The sequence below is a fragment of the Sinohyriopsis cumingii genome, chromosome 17 (genome assembly GCF_028554795.1).
Source record: "Sinohyriopsis cumingii isolate HCF-2022 chromosome 17, ASM2855479v2, whole genome shotgun sequence".
Lineage (NCBI taxonomy): Eukaryota > Metazoa > Mollusca > Bivalvia > Unionida > Unionidae > Sinohyriopsis > Sinohyriopsis cumingii.
In genome coordinates, this window is record NC_142977.1 from 49782089 (window position 1) to 49802722 (window position 20634).

At 35.6% G+C, this 20634-nt stretch overlaps 1 protein-coding gene across 1 annotated transcript in view; it reads left to right on the plus strand.

The window, feature by feature from the left end:
• LOC149778668 (multivesicular body subunit 12B-like) overlaps positions 1 to 19670 on the plus strand; it is a 50598-nt gene extending 30928 nt beyond the window's left edge. The window contains exons 6-10 of the mRNA XM_089939465.1: positions 134 to 214; positions 6363 to 6502; positions 7930 to 7991; positions 11448 to 11498; positions 13250 to 19670. Of these exons, the coding sequence (XP_089795591.1) occupies positions 134 to 214; positions 6363 to 6502; positions 7930 to 7991; positions 11448 to 11498; positions 13250 to 13297 (382 nt within the window). The 3' untranslated portion in view covers positions 13298 to 19670. The remainder of the gene's footprint in view (positions 1 to 133; positions 215 to 6362; positions 6503 to 7929; positions 7992 to 11447; positions 11499 to 13249) is intronic.
• Positions 19671 to 20634: the final 964 nt, after the last annotated feature.

The following is a 20634-nucleotide window of genomic DNA, read 5'->3' on the forward strand; positions in this document are numbered from 1 at the left end:
TAATTTACAGAATTGTGCTTACTGCAGTAAGTTTGTTATTTACAGCAATTGTACCTATTGCAATAAGTTTGTAATTTACAGTAATTGTACCTACTGCAATAAGTTTGTAATTAACGTTAATTTAATTTTCCAGAGAATTAAGCAACCTTGTCCTTTGCTATAGAATGACACCCATCAAAGCTCCACAGACTTCACAGCCCACAAATTTCAACATGTAAGTATTTCTTTTCTTTTCTGAATACATTTTTTACAATTGAAATTCCATATTAGGGCTGCTAGAAAAATAAGAACTCAATAATGTATGTATAATTACATTTCGTTTTTTGAATTATATAAGAATTCAAGCATGAATATATATCTACATTTCAGTTTGCATTCTGTTTGTGGTCCATAGGCATTTGCATTTCATCTATCATCTTCATTTGTTGTTGAGAGGTCATGGATTCGATCCCCAGTCGAGTCATACCAAAGACTTACAAAATGGTACAAACAGCTGCCTTGCTTGGCGCTCAGCATTAAGAGGTTAGTGTTAGGATTTGTCGGCCTGGTGTCAGGATAATGTGACTGGGTGGGACATCATGCTACATGCCTGTGGCATGATGCCCCAGTGCTATACATCACTATAAACTGTCACACTGCAGACATTGTAGTGATATGACTGAAAAATTGTTAATGCTACGTTAAAAATCCAAATCATACACACACACATTTGTTGTTAACTCTATTACTAGTCATTGACGAGGAGAACTTATGAGATGTTGTGTTTGTTATCTGTCTATCCATTAGCACAAATTAATTAACTGTTACATTTCAGAAGTTTTAATCACTACACCATATGGTCATTGTTGTTAAGCACTGATATATACACATCCCACAGTGGACAGAGACATTGCTGGCCTGGAACTGTCAACCTATTTTTGGGCATATGGACTGCAAGTCCTTCCTTGAGATAACCAAAGCTGCTTTGAAATGTTGTAGCTATAGGATCCACTGCTCAGGTGGCCTAGTGGTGAGAGCATTTGCTTTGGAAGCGGGAGGTCGTGGGTTCAAACCCCGGTCGAGTCATACTAAAGACTTACAAAAATGGTACTAACAGCTGCCTCGCTAGGTGCTCAGCATTAAGAGGTTAGTGTTAGGACTGGTCAGCTTGGTGTCAGGATAATGTGCCACACTGCAGACATCGTAGTGATATGACTTAAATTTTTTTAAAGGTATGTTAAAAAATCCTAACGACACAACACAATCATGCCATATGATCCATGTTTCATGGCTATTTTTTAAAAAACACATCACCCCCTTCGAAGTCACAGTACAGGGAATGGCTTACCTTCTGGTTTGGCAATTCAAAGAGAGCAAACTAGTCATCAACATCTACCCTTCCATGATCCTGGACATGTTTGGACATCACTGAAGAGGTGTCATGAACTGAAATAAGGACCTCTTTAACCTTCAGGATCTTGATTTCTCCAGACCAAAACCTTTGGCCTGAATGGAAATGACAGCAGGTTTTCATGTAGCTGAACAAAACATTCTTTAAACCCATATTAAAAGAATTCAGGGCCTCCTTTCTAATATAAGACCTGCTAAATAGTTCCCTGGATACAGCAGGCAGAATAAGTAAGCTACATACTAAATTTGTCAACTCGAACTATCTGAAGCTTTATCAGGATGATTTGGATTTTCTCATAGTAGACCTTTCTTTTTTGTTGCCTACAACAGGCTCACGTTTATTTTCAAATGGTCCCTACATATCAAAACCGCATTTTTCCTGGGACACTTCATGCTAAGGGTGTCTACAAGTTGCCAAGCCAATCAGAAGAGGGAGGTATCAGTTATTTTTTCTACTCTGAGTAGATAGATACATATCCACTGCATTATGCTGGATATATTGGGTTATCTCCAGTAACTAGTTCGAAATCAGATGAAAATTTTTCATGTATCTCGGCTCATGAGGTTAGGACAGTTGCCACAAGCATAGGATATATTGGGTTATCTCTGGTAACTAGTTCGAAATCAGATGAAATGTTTTCATGTATTTTGGTTCATGAGGTTAGGACAGTTGCCACAAGCATAGGATATATTGGGTTATCTCTGGTAACTAGTTCGAAATCAGATGAAATTTTTTCATGTATTTTGGCTCATGAGGTTAGGACAGTTGCCACAAGTATAGGATATATTGGGTTATCTCCGGTAACTAGTTCGAAATCAGATGAAATTTTTTCATGTATTTCGGCTCATATGTTAGGACAGTTGCCACAAGCATAGGATTTTATCTACCCATATCTCCATAATCCTGTGGAGTGGAGGTTAGAGATGTCCTTTTCTAGCTTTCACCACAAAAACCTCTCATCCCAAGAGCTGTTTGACCTAGTAAAGTTTATTAATAGCACCAATAATAGCCAACAACCATAGGCTTTTTGGCATTAGTTTCTATATTCATTGAGAGAATTCTCCCAATTGACTTCCTTTTAAATAAAGCCAATGACTTTTTATTATCATTGTTACTAAACCTTGTCTATTATCATTGTTACTGAACCATGTCAAGGCAGTTGTAACCTCGATTTTGGCTTGGAAAGGTTAGATTTGCAAGGTAGGGGACTTGACGCATAATGTATTATGACTAAGTGAGGATAATAAAGAAGAATTACATTTTAAATTAAAAAAACTGTATTTTCATATGTTGTGGTAAGGGGGCTTGGTGTGACTTTTGTCTTAAATTAAGTAACAGAAAGAGCCAAAACCAGCAATTTAAGATAAATCAACAAACCATTTATTTCTCTCAGTTACAAAGTGAAAATTTAAAGAGACATTTACAGTATTGTGAAAAAAAATCCCAAATAATCCTAAATGTTGTATCACAATTCCAAAGTTATAGAATGTTCTGAATGAATTCCAATAGTCTTGAATGTCCTGATGTACCAGCATGATGCAATCGAGATATCTTTGAATGAGATCACAATAATTTCAAAATATTGTGTTACTCCAAGGACATTGAGCATTTAGTAATTCTAATAAATAATTGAACTAAATAATTCCTCCTGAATAATAGCTGAACACAGCTGTAAACTCGGATAACAAATGGTTACAGAGACTGGTCTGAAATAAGAATTGATTATCTGTTTACCAATTCCCTATTTTTACTCATTTTAACTTGATCTAGGTGTTACTCATTATAATGGAAAATTCTAATCAATTTGTAAACAAGACTGTTTCTAGAATTTTCTGAGCTAAGAAACTATGACAGTAACATGGAGAAAAGTTAACTATGTAAACATGTTTCTTCCAAATCATTATCTTAAAGTACAATCTACAATCATGGACAGAAGTTTAACACACATATACGTAACATGTGGTAGTTATCAATGGATCAGCCTTGCTCTGCCAGTCTTTAGACTTATACCTTCTTCTTAAAATTAATGATTTAATTTCCATCGCCATCACTTTCGCCAGAATTAACATAAAGGGAAAAATGAGTACACTGGTCCCACATTATAAAGCACCATGATATACTGTTGCTTGTCTTGTAACACAGAGTGGGTTATGGATCCCATTAAATTGGCCATCTTATAACACAGGGTGGGTTATGGATCCTGTTAAATTGGCCATCTTATGACACGGTGTGGGTTATGCATCCTATTAAATTAGTCAATTCATAACACAGGGTGGGTTATGGATCATGTTAAATTGGCCATCTTATGACACGGTGTGGGTTATGCATCCCATTAAATTAGTCAATTCATAACACAGGGTGGGTTATGGATCCTGTTAAATTGGCCATCTTATGACACAGTGTGGGTTATGCATCCTATTAAATTAGTCAATTCATAACACAGGGTGGGTTATGGATCATGTTAAATTGGCCATCTTATGACACGGTGTGGGTTATGCATCCCATTAAATTAGTCAATTCATAACACAGGGTGGGTTATGGATCATGTTAAATTGGCCGTCTTATGACACGATGTGGGTTATGCATCCCATTAAATTAGTCAATTCATAACACAGGGTGGGTTATGGATCATGTTAAATTGGCCATCTTATGACACGGTGTGGGTTATGCATCCCATTAAATTAGTCAATTCATAACACAGGGTGGGTTATGGATCATGTTAAATTGGCCATCTTATAACACAGGGTGGGTTATGGATCCCATTAAATTGGCCATCTTATAACACAGGGTGGGTTATGGATCCCATTAAATTGGCCATCTTATAACACAGGGTGGGTTATGGATCCCATTAAATTGGCCATCTTATAACACAGGGTGGGTTATGGATCCCATTAAATTGGCCATCTTATAGCACAGGGTGGGTTATGGATCCCATTAAATTGGCCATCTTATAACACAGGGTGGGTTATGGATCCCATTAAATTGGCCATCTTATAACACAGGGTGGGTTATGGATCCTGTTAAATTGGCCGTCTTATAATGGTGGGTTAAGAATCCCATTAAATTGGTCATCTAATAAGACATGGTGGCTTATGCATCTTGTTAAATTGGTTATCTTATAACACAAATTGGGTTCCGGATCCCATTAAATTGGCCATCTCATAACACATTGTGAGTTATGGATCTCATTAAATTGACCATCTTATAACACAGGGTGTGTTATGGATCCCATTAAATTGGACATCTTGTAACACAGGGTGGGTTATAGATCCCATTAAATTGGGGTATACTAGAGTTAGCTTGTATGTCCCTTTGTCATAATTTTGCTTACTTCATAACTCCTGAACCCTTCGAGATAACTTCATATATGCTATGATATGAAGGTGTGTCATTATGTCATATCTGATCAGTGTTTATAAGTTATCTCCATTTTTATTACAAATTGTGACCCTTCATCACTTATTCCCCGGTGATATCTCCTAAGTAAAATTTTGTTGTGCACTTGTATCATGAGTTTGTCTCCCATAGAAGATTCATCTTTATTTGATTAGTACTTTTAGAGTTACCTCCCCATGTTTGAAAGTTGTGTTTACACTTTATAGTGCCATGACCTTTTTTAGGGTCTCTTTGAAACAGTTTGTATGCTATTGTACCATGACTAGAATAACTGGCTCTGTCTGATCACTGTTTCAAATATCATTCCATGATCATTGTATATAAAAAATATGCATCCATCAATCTTTCTGCCACACATTTAACAGATTACATTTTCAGAACTGAATTTCTTCATGAAGACTTGAGTGGGTTTGTACCATGTATACTTGCTTATAAGTTGAGATCATCTGCAAACTGCACAGACTGATATCTGCCATTGCATAATGTGCCAACAGATCTGGGTCTGTGCATTTTGTTTGGAGCAGTGAGTAGAACAAACAAGACAGACCCTGATCTGCAGGTGTATTATGCTGAGGCAGATCAGGATCTTTGTTGTTTGCAGATTGACTTGACTTATAAGTGAGTACATATGGTATGTTAACAATGTCACATATAAGAATGGTCTTTGTCAGACTTTTTCATTTTAAGTAGTGAATACTAAAGACTTATAAAAATGGTACTAACACCTGCCTCTCTAGGCACTCAGCATTAAGAGGTCAGTGTAAGGACTGGTTGGCCTGGTGTCAGGATAACGTGACTGGGTAGGACATCATGCCACATGATGCTCAAGTGGTATATATTACTGTAAACTGCCACACTGTAGACATCTTAGCGATATGACTCTAATTGTTAAAGCTATGTTAAAGATCCCAAAATACATCCACATACACACAGTACATCCTGTCTATAAGTGATGCTTAAGGGATAGCCAGATTATATCATTTATATGCAGGTTTCTTTTATTGGCAGGTTATGTAATTTAGGCAAAATTAAGGAAAAAAAGAATTCATGGAATGTACATTATGAATAGGTGGCATTCACACTGGTGTGTCTGGTGAGGCAGGTAGCATGTATTTGACTTTTGTTTTTGTCCTTGATAGCGCAATGGTATTCAGATTGTTTTGCTTCTCTGGGTTCCTGTCTTTCATTCCCAGTTTGTTTGTTTTTATGCAGAGTAAACATTTGCCATCCTGAGTGGGAGGGAGGGAATAAATATAATTTCTGGATGAATTAATTTCAATCTTTTGAAAGACAGTTTCACATCAGTATTTTAGGTCTTGTTAGTTTTTGACCAGAAGTATCTAACACACAATATTGATGAAAGACATTGAATCATAATGTATGCCATTTAATCACAAAATTTTGTCATTGCTTTCTGATGTTGCTGTGTGTTATGTCACATTATAATTTGCATATTTTACATAATGTTTTGAGACTAATCAGTGTGAATGTTATCTGTAACAATTTTTAGAACTTGTAAAATCAGCATAGAATAAAGTTTTGTTTGCCTTAAGTTAACAGTTTCTTTTCTGGACAGGGCCAATGTGAAAATGAACCTTCCGTACTCATTAAACCCTACCCAGGAGAGTTTGCAGCAACAAGGAACTTATGCCAGGCAGGTACGACCTGATCCACCAGAGAGGTCAACCAGCAGTCTGTTACTTTTGACAGTCACACGTAAGTATGTGTTGACCCACAGTCCTTGTTTCCTGGTACTTTCAGAGTCGCAACAAAAAGCAAATTCAGAAAAAGTACATTAGGGTAATACATTTTCAAATAACACCATATTATGTAACTGAATTTTATTTATTAAGTAAAAGAGCAAGCTTATGTTCAGAAATTATCCAGTTGATACCACATTGTCTCGGTTCAGAGGTGATCTTAATTGGGAGGTTTAAGAAAATATTATCAAATGAAATGTCACTAGTCTAGAAATTCATTTTGATTATTAATAATAAGTTAACAGTATAGGATTAAATGATCATAATTGGGTGTTTATTGAAGTGTACAGTCAACCTAATCACTCACAAAGTGAAAAATGTGCAAAGAACACTATGTTAACTTTGTGAATGATTAGGTAAAATTTACACTTCAGTAAATAACCAGTCATGATCATTTAATCCATGTGATTCCAAATTTCCTCCTGTCATTGAATTAGTGGATTCCTTCAACAGATCATTTGATATTAGAAATTCCATGGATTAGTTTTTCTTTTTCTCATTTCACATGACACAGAATACCTAGCCCCTTCCTCGATAGCCAGTGGGTTGTAGATCCACTTTGATCTCCAATGTGGAAAAAAGTGTGTCAATGATCTTAGCCAATAGAGTCATAATACAAGAATTGACAAGAGTCATTTTTATTTTTCACTGAGCACATTTTGTTTTTCATGCTGTGCGATCATTCTTCTTGCGTTTTACACATTTTGATTTTTTTAAACAAATATCTTTGTCCATATTTAGTATGATCTGCTGCACTTGCATTACTCTGAGTAACAGCTTTTTGATTCTACAAACATAATCAGAGCAAAATTGCAATAATTTTTAAAGGTAGATTTGCTTCTAAAGCCTGCTGTTTGCTTTGTTTGGCTACTTAGGTGGGAGTTGGATCATTGGAAAGACTGCATTTACTGTATCTGATCTTGTAAACGGATATTGTATTTGTAGTTGCCAATTTTAAAGTGATGTCATTGGGGTGGGGGTGTTGTTGCTGTAAGGAGTTGAAACAGTGTGATCAAAAGAAATTGGACACTGATTGGGAAAAGTAGTCCCAAGAATTTGCTGACATGTACAGTATTCCAAATCATTGTCATGTGACCATCTGCAGCCAGTCGCAAGGCAGAATATTCAGTCAATTCATAGCAGTTTGAATTATTAATACATCACATAGTGCACCAGTAGATCAGGGTCTTTCTTGTTTGTTCTACTGATTACTCCTAGCAAACTGCGTAGACCCAGATCTGCGAGTGCAGTTTTCAGTTAAACTTGGCTTAAAAGCAAGCATGTATGGTAGAAACAACCTATTTGATAGTGAAATGTAGAGATGAGGAGATGCAAATGTACATTTTGAAATATATGTCATATTCTAGACTAATTTCATTTCAGCATTGTCAGATGTACCATGGCAGTTAAACCCAAAGATTAGCAGCATGAATAATTTGAGGAATGTAAGTAATATCTGAAATGGAGTTCAGGGACCATTGTATTTGAAAGTTAGTATACATTAGCTTTTTTCTTTTGAGCCAGGATTTGTAAAATGCAGTTGTGAATTTTCTTTTTTAGGGCTACTGGCTCAATACTGATAATTTTCTGGGTCATAGTTACATCACAATGCATTTACAATCTAATTTCGTTTACCTTACCTCCATTTATCCTAGCACATGTGTTGTATTAACGGGTAATGGTTACATCACAATGCCGTTACAATCTACTTTCATTTACCTTACCTCCATTTATCCATATACATGTGTTGCATTAGTGGGTAATGGTTAAAATACAAAGCCTTTACAATCTACTTTCTTTTACCTTACCTACATTTATCTTCATACTTGTGTTGCATTAATGGGTAATGGTTACATCACAATGCCATTACAATATACTTTCTTTTACCTTACCTACATTTATCTTCATACATGTGTTGCATTAATGGGTAATGGTTACATTGCAATGCTGTTACAGTCTGCTTTCATTTGATGTTACCTTCATTTATTAACTGCTCCGGTGGCCTAGTGGTTAGAGCATCCGTCTCGGATGCGGGAGGTCATGGGTTTGAGCCCTGGCCGAGTCATACTAAATACTTACAAAAATGGTACTAACGGCTACCTCGCTTGGTGCTCAGCATTAAGAGGTTAGTGTTAGGACTGGTCCACCTGGTGTCAGGATAATGTGACTAGGTGGGACATCATGCTACATGTCTGCAGCATGATGCCCCAGTGCTATACATCACTATAAACTGCCACACTGCAGACATCATAGCAATATGACTGAAAAATTGTTAAAGCTATGTTAAAATCCTAAATCACACACACACACTTTTACCTTACCTCCTTTTGTCCTTGTACATGTGTTGCATTAAGAGGTAATGATTACAACACAATGCTGTTACAATCTACTCTCATTTTACTGTACCTTCATTTATTCTAGTAAATAAGTTGCATTAATGGGTAATGGTTATATCACAATGCCATTACAATCTACTTTCATTTACCTTACCTCCATTTGCCGTAGTAATTGTGTTGCATTAATGGGTCATTGTTACATCACAGTGCTGTTACAGTCTGCTTTTTTTATACCTTACCTCTATTTATCCTAGTACATATATTGCTTTAATATGACATCACTAATTGGAATCATCACCCAGTTTTGGCACAAAATGGGGAGTGTATTAAATTTGGCTTCTCCATCCTTCCATCCTTATAAAAATTCCATCCTTCTGTCTATACATCCCACTTTATTTTCTGCATGATGTCTCCCTTAAATATTATTACACTTCAGCCAAATTTGATATGCAGCTTGGTTATGACAAGACCTTTTCTGAATTGAATTGTCAATATTCCATGCGACCAATTTGTTGAGTTATTGCTCCTGATTGCCAAATCCATCTTCTTTCATTTTCAGCACAGTAAATTCCCATAATTATTATTTGGTTTCAACCAGATTTGAAATGACGTGTGATATTGATGAGACTTCAGATGATTATTAGTGTTATATGTCTTTGTTTAGCAGAGTTACCGCTGATTATCAGATCCAGTCACTTGGAATCAAAATTCGTTTGCCGTTTGATATTTGTGCTTTCTTGGAGTTATTGACCCTGATTATCACCATAACACCCTTAATTATTTTTTATATTTCAAGCAGTCTTGATGACTCCAGTTGCCTGCATTCCTTCTCATCATTTACAGAGTTATTGCCCCTTATTGTCAAACCCACTCACTTTCACATCTGTCTAATGCCTCCCTGAATGGGTAGGGCATGTAGTGTAGAAATGGGTTCTGTTCATCTGTCACATCTTTTGTTTCCAGAGCATAACTCCAAACCATTAAAGAAAATATATATCGGGGAAGTTTAATGCACATCCAGTTGTGTTTTTAGCTGTTTGCAATTCATCAGTTTAATTATTTTTGTTCTTTTTTGTCTTTTTTTTTGTCCATCTATCTATTTTTTATCCATGCTTTTGTTTGTCGGGCAAAATTCCCAAAGTGTTTCAAATATTTATGTGAAATATATGGTAGACATAGTAGACTAGTGGCCCAGCCATGTCCTTTTCTATTTATAAATCTTCACTTTCAATATTTGTAATGTTTTTGTCCCTTTGGAAATTCTTCCATCTCATTATCACACTTCCAGGGCAAAACTCCAGAAGCAAAAGATATCCCTTTAAAATTATGGCTCCGGTGGCCTAGTGGTTAGAGCATCTGCCTTGGATGTGGGAGGTCATGGGTTCAAACTCCGTCTGAGTCATACCAAAGACTTATAAAAATGGTACTGACTGCTGCCTCACTAGATGCTTAGCATTAAGAGGTTAGTGTTAGGACTGGTCAGCCTGGTGTCAGGATAATGTGAATGGGTGGAACATTATGCTTCATGTCTGGGGCCTGATGCCCCAGTGCTAGACATCACTATAAACTGCCACACTGCAGACATCGTAGCAATATGACTGATTTTTTTTAAAGCTATGTATACAAAAAATCCAATCCAAATACTCTTCAACATATTAACAGTAGTATAGATGTGTCTTTTGCCATTCACAATTTTTCAGTTTTAATATTTATAATGTTTTTATCCATTTGTTCATTCATCTATCCATCCTTCATTCACTGTTTTTGTTGTCTAAGACATGACTCCAAACTTCTAAAAGATATCTCTTGTGAAATTTGGTACACGTATTAGACTAGTGGCATAGATATGTCTTTTGCTATTCAAAATTCTCCAGTTTCAGTATTTTTAACATTTTCATCCTTGTGTCCATTAATCCACAATCCACATTCACACTGTCATCTCTAGATTATAAGTTGTGGCACCAGTCTCTTGCCAGTGTGCTTAGTAAATTGAACTTCCTGTATATTACATCTCAGAAACATACTTCAGTCTTTTAGCAGACACTGAGTCATATGGTTGACTCTATCTTATTATTATTGCATTTCAACAAAACTTAATAACCAGTGTAATTTTGATGAGACCTTATATAAGATCAATTGCCAGCATTCAACATTTTCATTCAGAGAAGGTAAAGCCCTGTGTTATCTGACCCACTCACCTTTTTCTGTTGAATGACCCCATTAATTATTATTATTGGATATCAACCAGATTTTATAGCCAGCTTGATATTTATGATGCAAAACTAAGTTGGATTTAAAATTTTCTACATCACCATTTAGCAGAGTTATAACTCCTGATGGTTGAATCCTTCTACTTTCATTTTCACACAACAGATCCTTCACTGTAACCTTTTTCATGTTGCACTGGCTACATACATGTATGGTTATTGGCACATTCTGTGTCAGGATAGGTGAGACTGGGTTCCATGAAATTTTCATTCAGTATTTTGTTTATCCTGAAATATATAGGCATTTTAAATACATAGAATATTTTATTGTTTATATTTGTTATGGTTTTGCTTCTAGGTTAAAATACCAGAGATGCGATGCAAAACCCTGTTGGATATAGAGAGAGAGGTAACAGTATTTGTGTATATTTTGTTTTTTATTATTAGAAAATATTTTGCATAGAAATAATGTCTTAAAAAATGTTAGACAATGCCATTACTACATTCCATTTTGGAAGTATGTCTGCTGTTATGTAATTTCTTCTGAACTATATCACATATATTTTTTATTTTGTCGTCTTTTCCATATTTCTGTCTCCCACTCTTCATCTCCCTACCTTCCAAGATAAATAGATCCTAAAATACAAGAATGCATAGAAACAAACCCCAAACAACAGAAGCAAGCTTCAGGCATTAACTGTTTTTATGCTTAGTTTTCCAGACAATCATGAAAATCTGACATATATTAGTGTCAATTCCAAACTGAAATAAAGTGACAGCCATAAAAATTGGGACCAGCATCTGTTACCAAATTAGACTGCAAGCCTTGCACATCTGAATGCAAAAATAAACAAAGCCAGGAGCCAAATCTTTAAAAGTAAACTCACAGTCAGTCGTTTAATTATGGTATTCTGTAAAGTCTACTGGAGCATTCTGTCATGTTGCCATAGTATGCACACCCCAGCAATATTCAGTGTATCAGTCAGTGCAAGAACTATGCTGATGAAAATAAAACTTCATTTTCATATGAAAACATTCCTTAATTAGACACAATACACAACTTGAAGCATTATATTTACAATCAAAATTTGTACAAAGTCACTACCCTAAAATTATTGTAATATTTTGGAACTTTTATTGATATATTCATGCAGACATTTAATCACACTGACACGGAATGGAGAATGAAATCCATACAAATCAAATTTTATTTTTGCCTTTTAAAAATATATAATAAAAATAAAATCAATGATTTTTGGGTAGATATAAAGAATGATTTCACTTGTGAAGTAAAAACATTTTTGTATTGTCACGATCCTCTATATACTGCTATGACATATCTAAAAGTATACACTGTTATGCTAGAACTCTCCTGTCTTGCTTGTTTCTCCTATATATGCAGAATACGTTTTTCGTTGTGGTAAATATTGATCAGGCTATTATTAACATTTTTTTATAGTTGCATATCTTCAATATAAGTTGCTGTATTCAACTAGAACTTTGGGATAGAATTGCCTTAGCAATAATGTTCATACGCAGTTAATTGCTTGTCATGCTTACATCAGTAGAAAAACTTGTTGCATCAAGGGCCACATTGTTTAAGTTTTGTGTGAACATTTTCGAAAGTTAGATACAGAGGTTATACTGTATACAAAGACGGGTGAGACCATGTTTTGTATGGAATGCTAGATTTAGCTCCAGTTATTATGATCCAATTACAACTTTTCAGGTGAGACATTTCTGTTTAACATCAGTAGTGGTAGTCATCTCTTTAACTGATCTGATAACCTATTTTCTGGCATGTATTTTTTTTATGTATTATGACAACAACAAAAATATGTTTGATGAGGTGTATCATACTTTTGTAAATCTTCATTAACTGTAGGTTTACTGTTGTTTTTTTTTTGGTCATATGTTTGATGGTGATGATTCTTGTATGAGAATTTTAAAGGGAAGTAACTCTAAGCATCTTAAATGTTAGATGAGAATAGTTTCCCGTTATTACAATATTATTGTCACTGTTAATTGTTATATATATTTATCTAAATTTACTATAAATATATTTGAAGTACTTTTCAGGAAAACAAGGAGTTTAAATAAACACCAATGCATAGATCTTGTTAGAATTTACATGACGTATTCATATTTTCTGCATTTCAGTATGAGTACGCCTTTAATGTGGAGAAAGAAACCAAGAAAGCTTCTTGATGTTGTGTGCTTTCCAGTGATGTGAAACAAAGACAAAACTTGTGATATACCCTTATACCTGTAACAATGAAAAACTGAATTCCCTGTACTGTTGATACATCCATAGAATGTTGTCAGGCAAAACATTTTCACAAATTTAGCACAACTACTACATTTGTACCCCACACCCTCACATCATTCATAATAGCTGCAACATTATTATAGAACATGTGTACTGCTGATCAGCAGATCATTCAAATTTTATGTGGTGATGAAATACAGTGAATTAAATGAATTCATACAAATTTGATGCGGTGATGAAAACTACCGAATCAAATTAATTCATGCAAAAGCAGCCTGAACATTTTGATGTAAAAAGTAACATGTAGTTTAGGCTGGTGTGCTGTGAATTAAAATACTGAAATATCAGTGGTATCATTAATTTGTACTATCTTTTACATAACCTTATCCAGAGTAATCATTGCATATTTAAACCACCATATTTCAGTAGTTGACATAACACAAAGAGTGATATGCATTGCACGTCGATTTTCTTTTCCCCTCTACTTTCATTAGCAGCATACTGTCTATTATTTATCCAGGGAGCTGCCATAGCTTAGCATGTGCCTGAGTGACAACCAGAAAGGTGCATGTTTAAATTTTACCATTGTGTCATCCTGAGTCAGTTGCTTTGGTGTGTCCATTGTTAGGGCACTTGACTGTTGTTGCTTCAGCACAATATAATCCTAATTTCTTGCCATGCTGTTAAAATGATATAACAGTAATATGTTGCTGTGCTGTTAAAACAAAAAACCTAGTCAAATTATTATGTCATATTTTCCCATATACAATACACACTGATCTGTCCATATCAAAGACCCAGGCTTGGAGGTCATACAACACTTTGCTTGAGTCTGTGATTGAATTTCTGCTTTCAGGCAATCAGAAGCAAGCTTTCAAAATGTGATGTTATTTGTTATTGCCCAAAACAAAATTTCAAGCTCAAACTCAGTCTTGAGAATTCGATTTTCAGGCTAGATCTGCCATATGTTGTTGTTACAGACATACAGATATATCAGAGCCTTTATTATTTGTTTTTTATGATTTAAGGTAAACAGAATAGGTCTTAATCTTATGTTGCAGTATGTGCCCACAGATTTGGTTCTAAGCCATGCTCAGTATGTGACCACAGATTTGGTTAAAAGCCATGCCCAGTACGTGACCACAGATTTAGTTCTGAGCCATACCCAGCATGTGACGACAGATTTGGTTCTAAGCCATTCACAGTATGTGACCACAAATTTGGTTCAAAGCCATGCTCAGTATGTGACCACATATTTGGTTCTAAGCCATTCACAGTATGTGACCACAAATTTGGTTCAAAGCCATGCCCAGTATGTGACCACATATTTGGTTCTAAGCCATTCACAGTATGTGACCACAGATTTGGTTCTAAGCCATTCACAGTATGTGACCACAGATTTGGTTCTAAGCCATGCACAGTATGTGACCATAGATTTGGTTCAAGCCTTGCATGATATGTGATCACAGATTTGGTTCTAAGCCATGCCCAGTAAGTGACCACAATATTTGGTTCAAAGCCATGGATCACAGATTTGGTTTTAACCCATGCCCAGTATGTGACCACAGGTTTGGTTCTAAGGCATTCACAGTATATAACCACAGGTCTGGTTCAAAACCATGCATAGTTAGGTAGTCATATTATATATGAGGAAATACACACTGAGAAATTGATTTATTCATGACATAATGTAACAGTTCAGTAATGGCTGTTCTAGGAAAACTATTCAGGTTCGTTGTTGTTTAATAGCACATTCACTATGTTAATTGGCTATATCATGCTGAGGAAATGGGAACTTAATGCCAGTGCCCAGGACACACAGAGGAAACATACTTATGACTTAGGGAAGGCACTTTATTTGTGTTGTTATCACCCATAGATGTAATTTACTATTGTCATTTTCATATGAACTCTTTGTATAATCAAGGTACCTTGACAAATATTATTTTTTAAAGACAGCCTTCCCAGGGCTCCAGTTATGTTTAAACGAAACTGCCTTGAACAAAGGTAGGAAAAATGAGAGTAGACTGTAGTTTAATTTACATGTATGGATATGAAAGATTTGATTACTTTTCATTTTGAATTTACATATAGTATAACATTTATGTGATCACTGTCTCTTATGAGGCAATTTGCCATTGATGAGGTGACTTCACGAGAACTTGGTAGGTGAAACTATGGTAAAGACTCACTTTTAATTCAAGTCCAAATGAAAACTGAACAGACCCAGATCTGCTGTCACATAATGTGTTGGCAGATCTGGGTCAGTATAGATCATTAGGAGTGATCAGTGGAACAAACAACGTAGACCCTGGTTTACTGGCATATTGTGCAATGGCAGATTAGAGTATATGTTTTTTTCAGTTTGACTTGAGTTACAAGCGAGTACATATGGTAAAAGAGAATTGTATATTCAGATTAAGGAATACTTTTTGGATATCCATACATGAAACTGCATACATGTTTTTTTCTGAGCTGGTGGAAGGAACCAGTTTAATAATGTGACTCATCATTTATTACATACCTCCTTTTCTGTTTTCTGAATATTTTTAGCTTTATTGTCTGACTGAAATTCAAAGCAAACTTGAATTTATAATCATTTGATTCTTGTTGTTTAATTTATCTACACATGGAGTTAAAAGAAGGCAACTAGGTAGTTTGAATCTGGGTCGGTCATATGGAAATACAGATTAAACAACTGTATTGAATCAAGCATCTAAGATTAAATGGATATGTAATAAAATGTCTAAACATTTTAGTCTACCTGCCTAATACTGCTTTACAGGTGTTTCAGCTTTGGATAACAAAAGTCATTCTTTCTGATCCAGATTCTGGAAATAGCACAACTGAATATTACTGGATAAATTAATTTTCTACTCTCCATAATATGGATAAACCGTCATGGACAATTGGAAATTATTTTAGTCATTTTCCTGACTTCATAAAATTGTGAGGAGGGTGATAGCATACTGTACTGATACCACTCTACAAACAAGGGGTGTCGGGTGTCTGAGTGCTCTAATGCGCTTGCTGATACAGAACACCATCATCTCACCTTGGTCTGCATGGGTTCGAGCATCAGGCTTAGCCAGTGTGAGAAAGCTTGCTAATGGATTCCTGTGGGTCAATGGTTCTTCCTGGGATTTTTCTGGGTTCTTTCTCCACTAGATGTACTGGATGCCATGTATAGCCTGTCATGTGCTGAAAAGTAGCATTAAACTCAAAACAACAGCAATTCCACAAACACAACAGGGTGTATTATAACACATGGTAAAATTACCCCTCATGTGGGAGAGGCAACAAGTATGACAACTCTAGAAAGGTGCCTCATTAGAAGGAGAACACTGTAAATAGATCCATTTAAGCTTATTGACCTTCTCTAATGTTGATGAATCAGCGAATGTCAGTATTTGAAACCATATATTGTCTTTAAAGTAAGGCTTACATTAATTATTTACTGCATCCAGGTTAAAATGTTAATGTGTATTGGTACATTATTTGTAAGTTTTAATATTAATCTTGTTTTTGTCTATCTTATTTGTGCATGTTACGAATGGAAATTTAATTACGCTCATTTACAAGTCGAGTCCACCAGAAAACCACATATACCTTGATCTGCCATGACAGCAGGTCCAGAGTCTGTTTTTTTGTTCTACTAGTTACACCTAACAACAGGTTCAGGTCTGCTGTCGCATTTTGTGATGGCAGGTCTGGGTTGTACAGTTTGCAGTTGGACCCAGATTTATAAGTGAGAATATGTAGCATTTATATGTACTGATGTTGGTATGCCTGCATCATACTGGTATGGCTTGGGCAAATTGTCTTTTCTGCATCCAGCATGCACAATCCATACATACCACTGTATGATTTTCTCCACTGGGCTGGACCTCTTTGAATATATTATAATGTAATTTCAAATGATCATATCATTCTAATCGAGGTTTATGGTATCAGGACATGATGCATTAAAACCCAACCTAATTCTGGCAGATAAAGGCTATAACTGACCTAATTTCATAGAACTATGTCTATTCATATATATTATGTTTATTTATAGCAGATTGTCTGCAAAGCTGGTCCTTGATGTGATATATTATATTTAGATTCGTTTTTCTGAATGGAAGTCAGATCAGCTTCAAGTGTCGTCAATCATTTGATTCTCATGAATGTAAATGTAGTAATTAAATATACAAACGAACAAGTGTAAGATGCTCAAGCAAGCAATGCCATTTAAATTTAATCAGAATATGGAGACAAAATTTCAAACCATAGATTTTAAAACAAAACATTGGAGTGAATGGAAAATCCAATTTTCCTTCACCTGCAAAATGTAACAGACATAATGAATGTTTACAAATATTGCATATTTTAATTTTCATAAAGATAGAATTTATAGAACCTGTTATGAAAACCTGTTAGAAAAGCAGGTCACTAATAGACTGTCAAAGAAATATTTGTTTCTGGTTGATTGACTTAATATTCAGGCAAATCGCCATGATATAATGCATTGTCTGTGCAATTGCCTTTCCAACTGTTTAATGACCCAGATTGGGGTCAGAAGAATATTGTCTTTTTTAATGTGGTATTTGTTAGCAGAATAAGACATGATATTGCCAAAATTTTACCTAATTCTCCACTGCTTTTACAAGTGTAAGCTCAACCCCACTTAATGTTTATGTACATATAAAAGATACAAGCTTTTTCATGTGGCTTTGCTACAGTTTTATTGTTTTTTAATCTGGAGACACCTGCTCATATTGAACAAAATAATTTAGTCCCTGAACGATATGTGTGAACTTTTACAAATACTTTATTCGTCATATTGTACTGTTAATCAATAATTATGATATCGGTGATGTATGATGGGTTTATGAAATTAATGTTTGCTTTATTATTTAGTAAATTGTTTGAAATTTGTGTTTTTTTGTGCAAGGTTTCAGACTTTTTTTTATTGTGCTTACTTTGTTCTACAATCAGCATTTCTTATAGTGTGCGATATCTTATGACTAGCATTACATGGTCTGTGATTGAAAATATAAATGATTTGTTGATGTACTCGTTTTAGTCGCATTTTATACACAAGCGGTGAAATAGTTCATTTGATACACAAGCTAGACTATGTCAGTATCTCTCTACCAGTTCCCTGGACCAAAGTCCAAGTGAGGTTATGGTATGGCCTTTTGTCTGCCTACATGTGCTTGAGAGTATTCCAGAGGTTTCTTTTGGATCAGATTTTGATCAGATATCATATGCAAGCTTATATTGTCAAGATCTTGGGTGAATTCGTTTATGAATGATATGATTGCATATTAATGAGGTGATATTGTCTCTGATTGCCTGAGCTTGTGAACACACTAGGGCCATATTTCTTATTAGATTTGGTATATAATCTTGTGTCCTCAAAATCTCAGGTGTGTTCAGTTATGATCAGCATCCTTGCATAGTAATGAGGCAATCATGCATTTGATTGGCTGAGCTACTGAACACTCTGGATGTCATTTTTGTGGTAAGATTTAAACCAGGTTTGGGATGTTTATTAAGATCTCAGATGAGCACATCCATGCATATCATGACCAATTTTGTATCTGACTGTCTGAGTTTGTAACACTCTAGAGGCATATTTCTAATAAAATTGTCATTAAATTTGGTAGGTAAGCTTGTATCATCAAGTCATCAGAATGTTTGATGTTTGGTTACATCCATACAAAAATCTGTGAGGTCCAGGCTGATCAAATAGTTGGATTCAAACCTGCAACCTTCTGGTCATGAGTCCAGTGCCATAGGGATCTAAATGGTTTCCAAATTATGACACCATGTGCATGCCTTCAGGAGTGTAAGGACATATCTAATAATCCATGCTGACTGCACAGATTAACTCCCTTTATAATTCCAAGCATATGTACTTTAAGGGAGTAGCTTATGAATCAGGGCCTAGTCTGCAGAGTCAGAGAGAGATCCATTGGGGAATACTAGTTGTATTAATGACTTGTCTTTCTATGCCAAGAAAGAAATCCCATGTAGAAGATAAATGACACCAACATGAATAGGTGGTGTAGCAACTATGTGCTCCAAGCTTTTCTTTTCACCATACAGTTTCAGTACATGACTGTGAATTCACAAGCTGAAATATGTCAACTACTCAGCTGAGCGATATCAGGCCCACTTGGTCCTCTTCATGTTTAATCTTTGGTCCTAAGTTCTGTTATATAATGACAATGTTGTAATAGATACAAATATGGCACATCTTTCTTTTTCAGAATGGAAGTTTCAGTAGAACTGCATTGATATCGAATAAATCATTAACAAAGAGAACTGATTTTAATCTGCATTTACTCTAAGCCATACTTGCATGAAATTCAGTTTCTTTGTGACATACAGAAGATTTTTCTCGTGTATAATGCACACACGGCAGCTAATTTCTCATCCCAGATCTACTGACATATACTGCATTAAAAGATAATTATCTTTGTTCTTTAGCAGCATTGTCAGTAATGCTTTAGCTCTATTGATCAACTACCAGATGAAAGTTTGGGATGGTATGTGGTCTTTTGTCCTGTCATCTGTTGTTGTTGTTGTTATAGGGTTTAATGCCATATTGCAACACAAGATAGGCTATACATGGCAGCCAGTATTAATGGTGGAGGAAGAACCCGGGAAAACCCCGGAAAGAACCACCGACCCACGAGAAGCTACCAGCAAGCTTTCTCACATATCCACATTGGCCGAGCCAGAGACTTGAGCCCACACAGACAGAGGTGAGATGGCAGTGATCCGTGATGGAGAGCGCTTTAGATCACTCAGACACTCGGGACCCCCCCACCGTCATCTGTTAGCACAAGTTTAATATCATTACTACTCCTGAACTACCTGGATGACTGCCATGAAATGTTACATACACATTCATCCCAAAGGTCTAGTTTGTCCTGTATGAAAATGGTGCCATTCAGGCATCCAGTATAGCTACGATGGTGTCCACTTTGAGAATCTTGTTATTGCTACACATCCTGAATGGATGGTCATATCAAATATGAGGTTTTCATTTAGAGGTTTATTGTGATGTCTAGATGTTCCTAAGCAAAAACTTGCTGTTTAATATGGCAACCATGGCAGCCAGCTTAAAAATCTTTTTATAGCTACTCCATCTCAACCATGTCAACCAAAGGTTATATATGTATTGACACTAGAAACTTCTAATGCCGTCTTTTTGACCGTAATGAAATTGGCGCAAATCTGACCTCCAATATGGCCACCATGGCAAACATTTTGAACGATATTA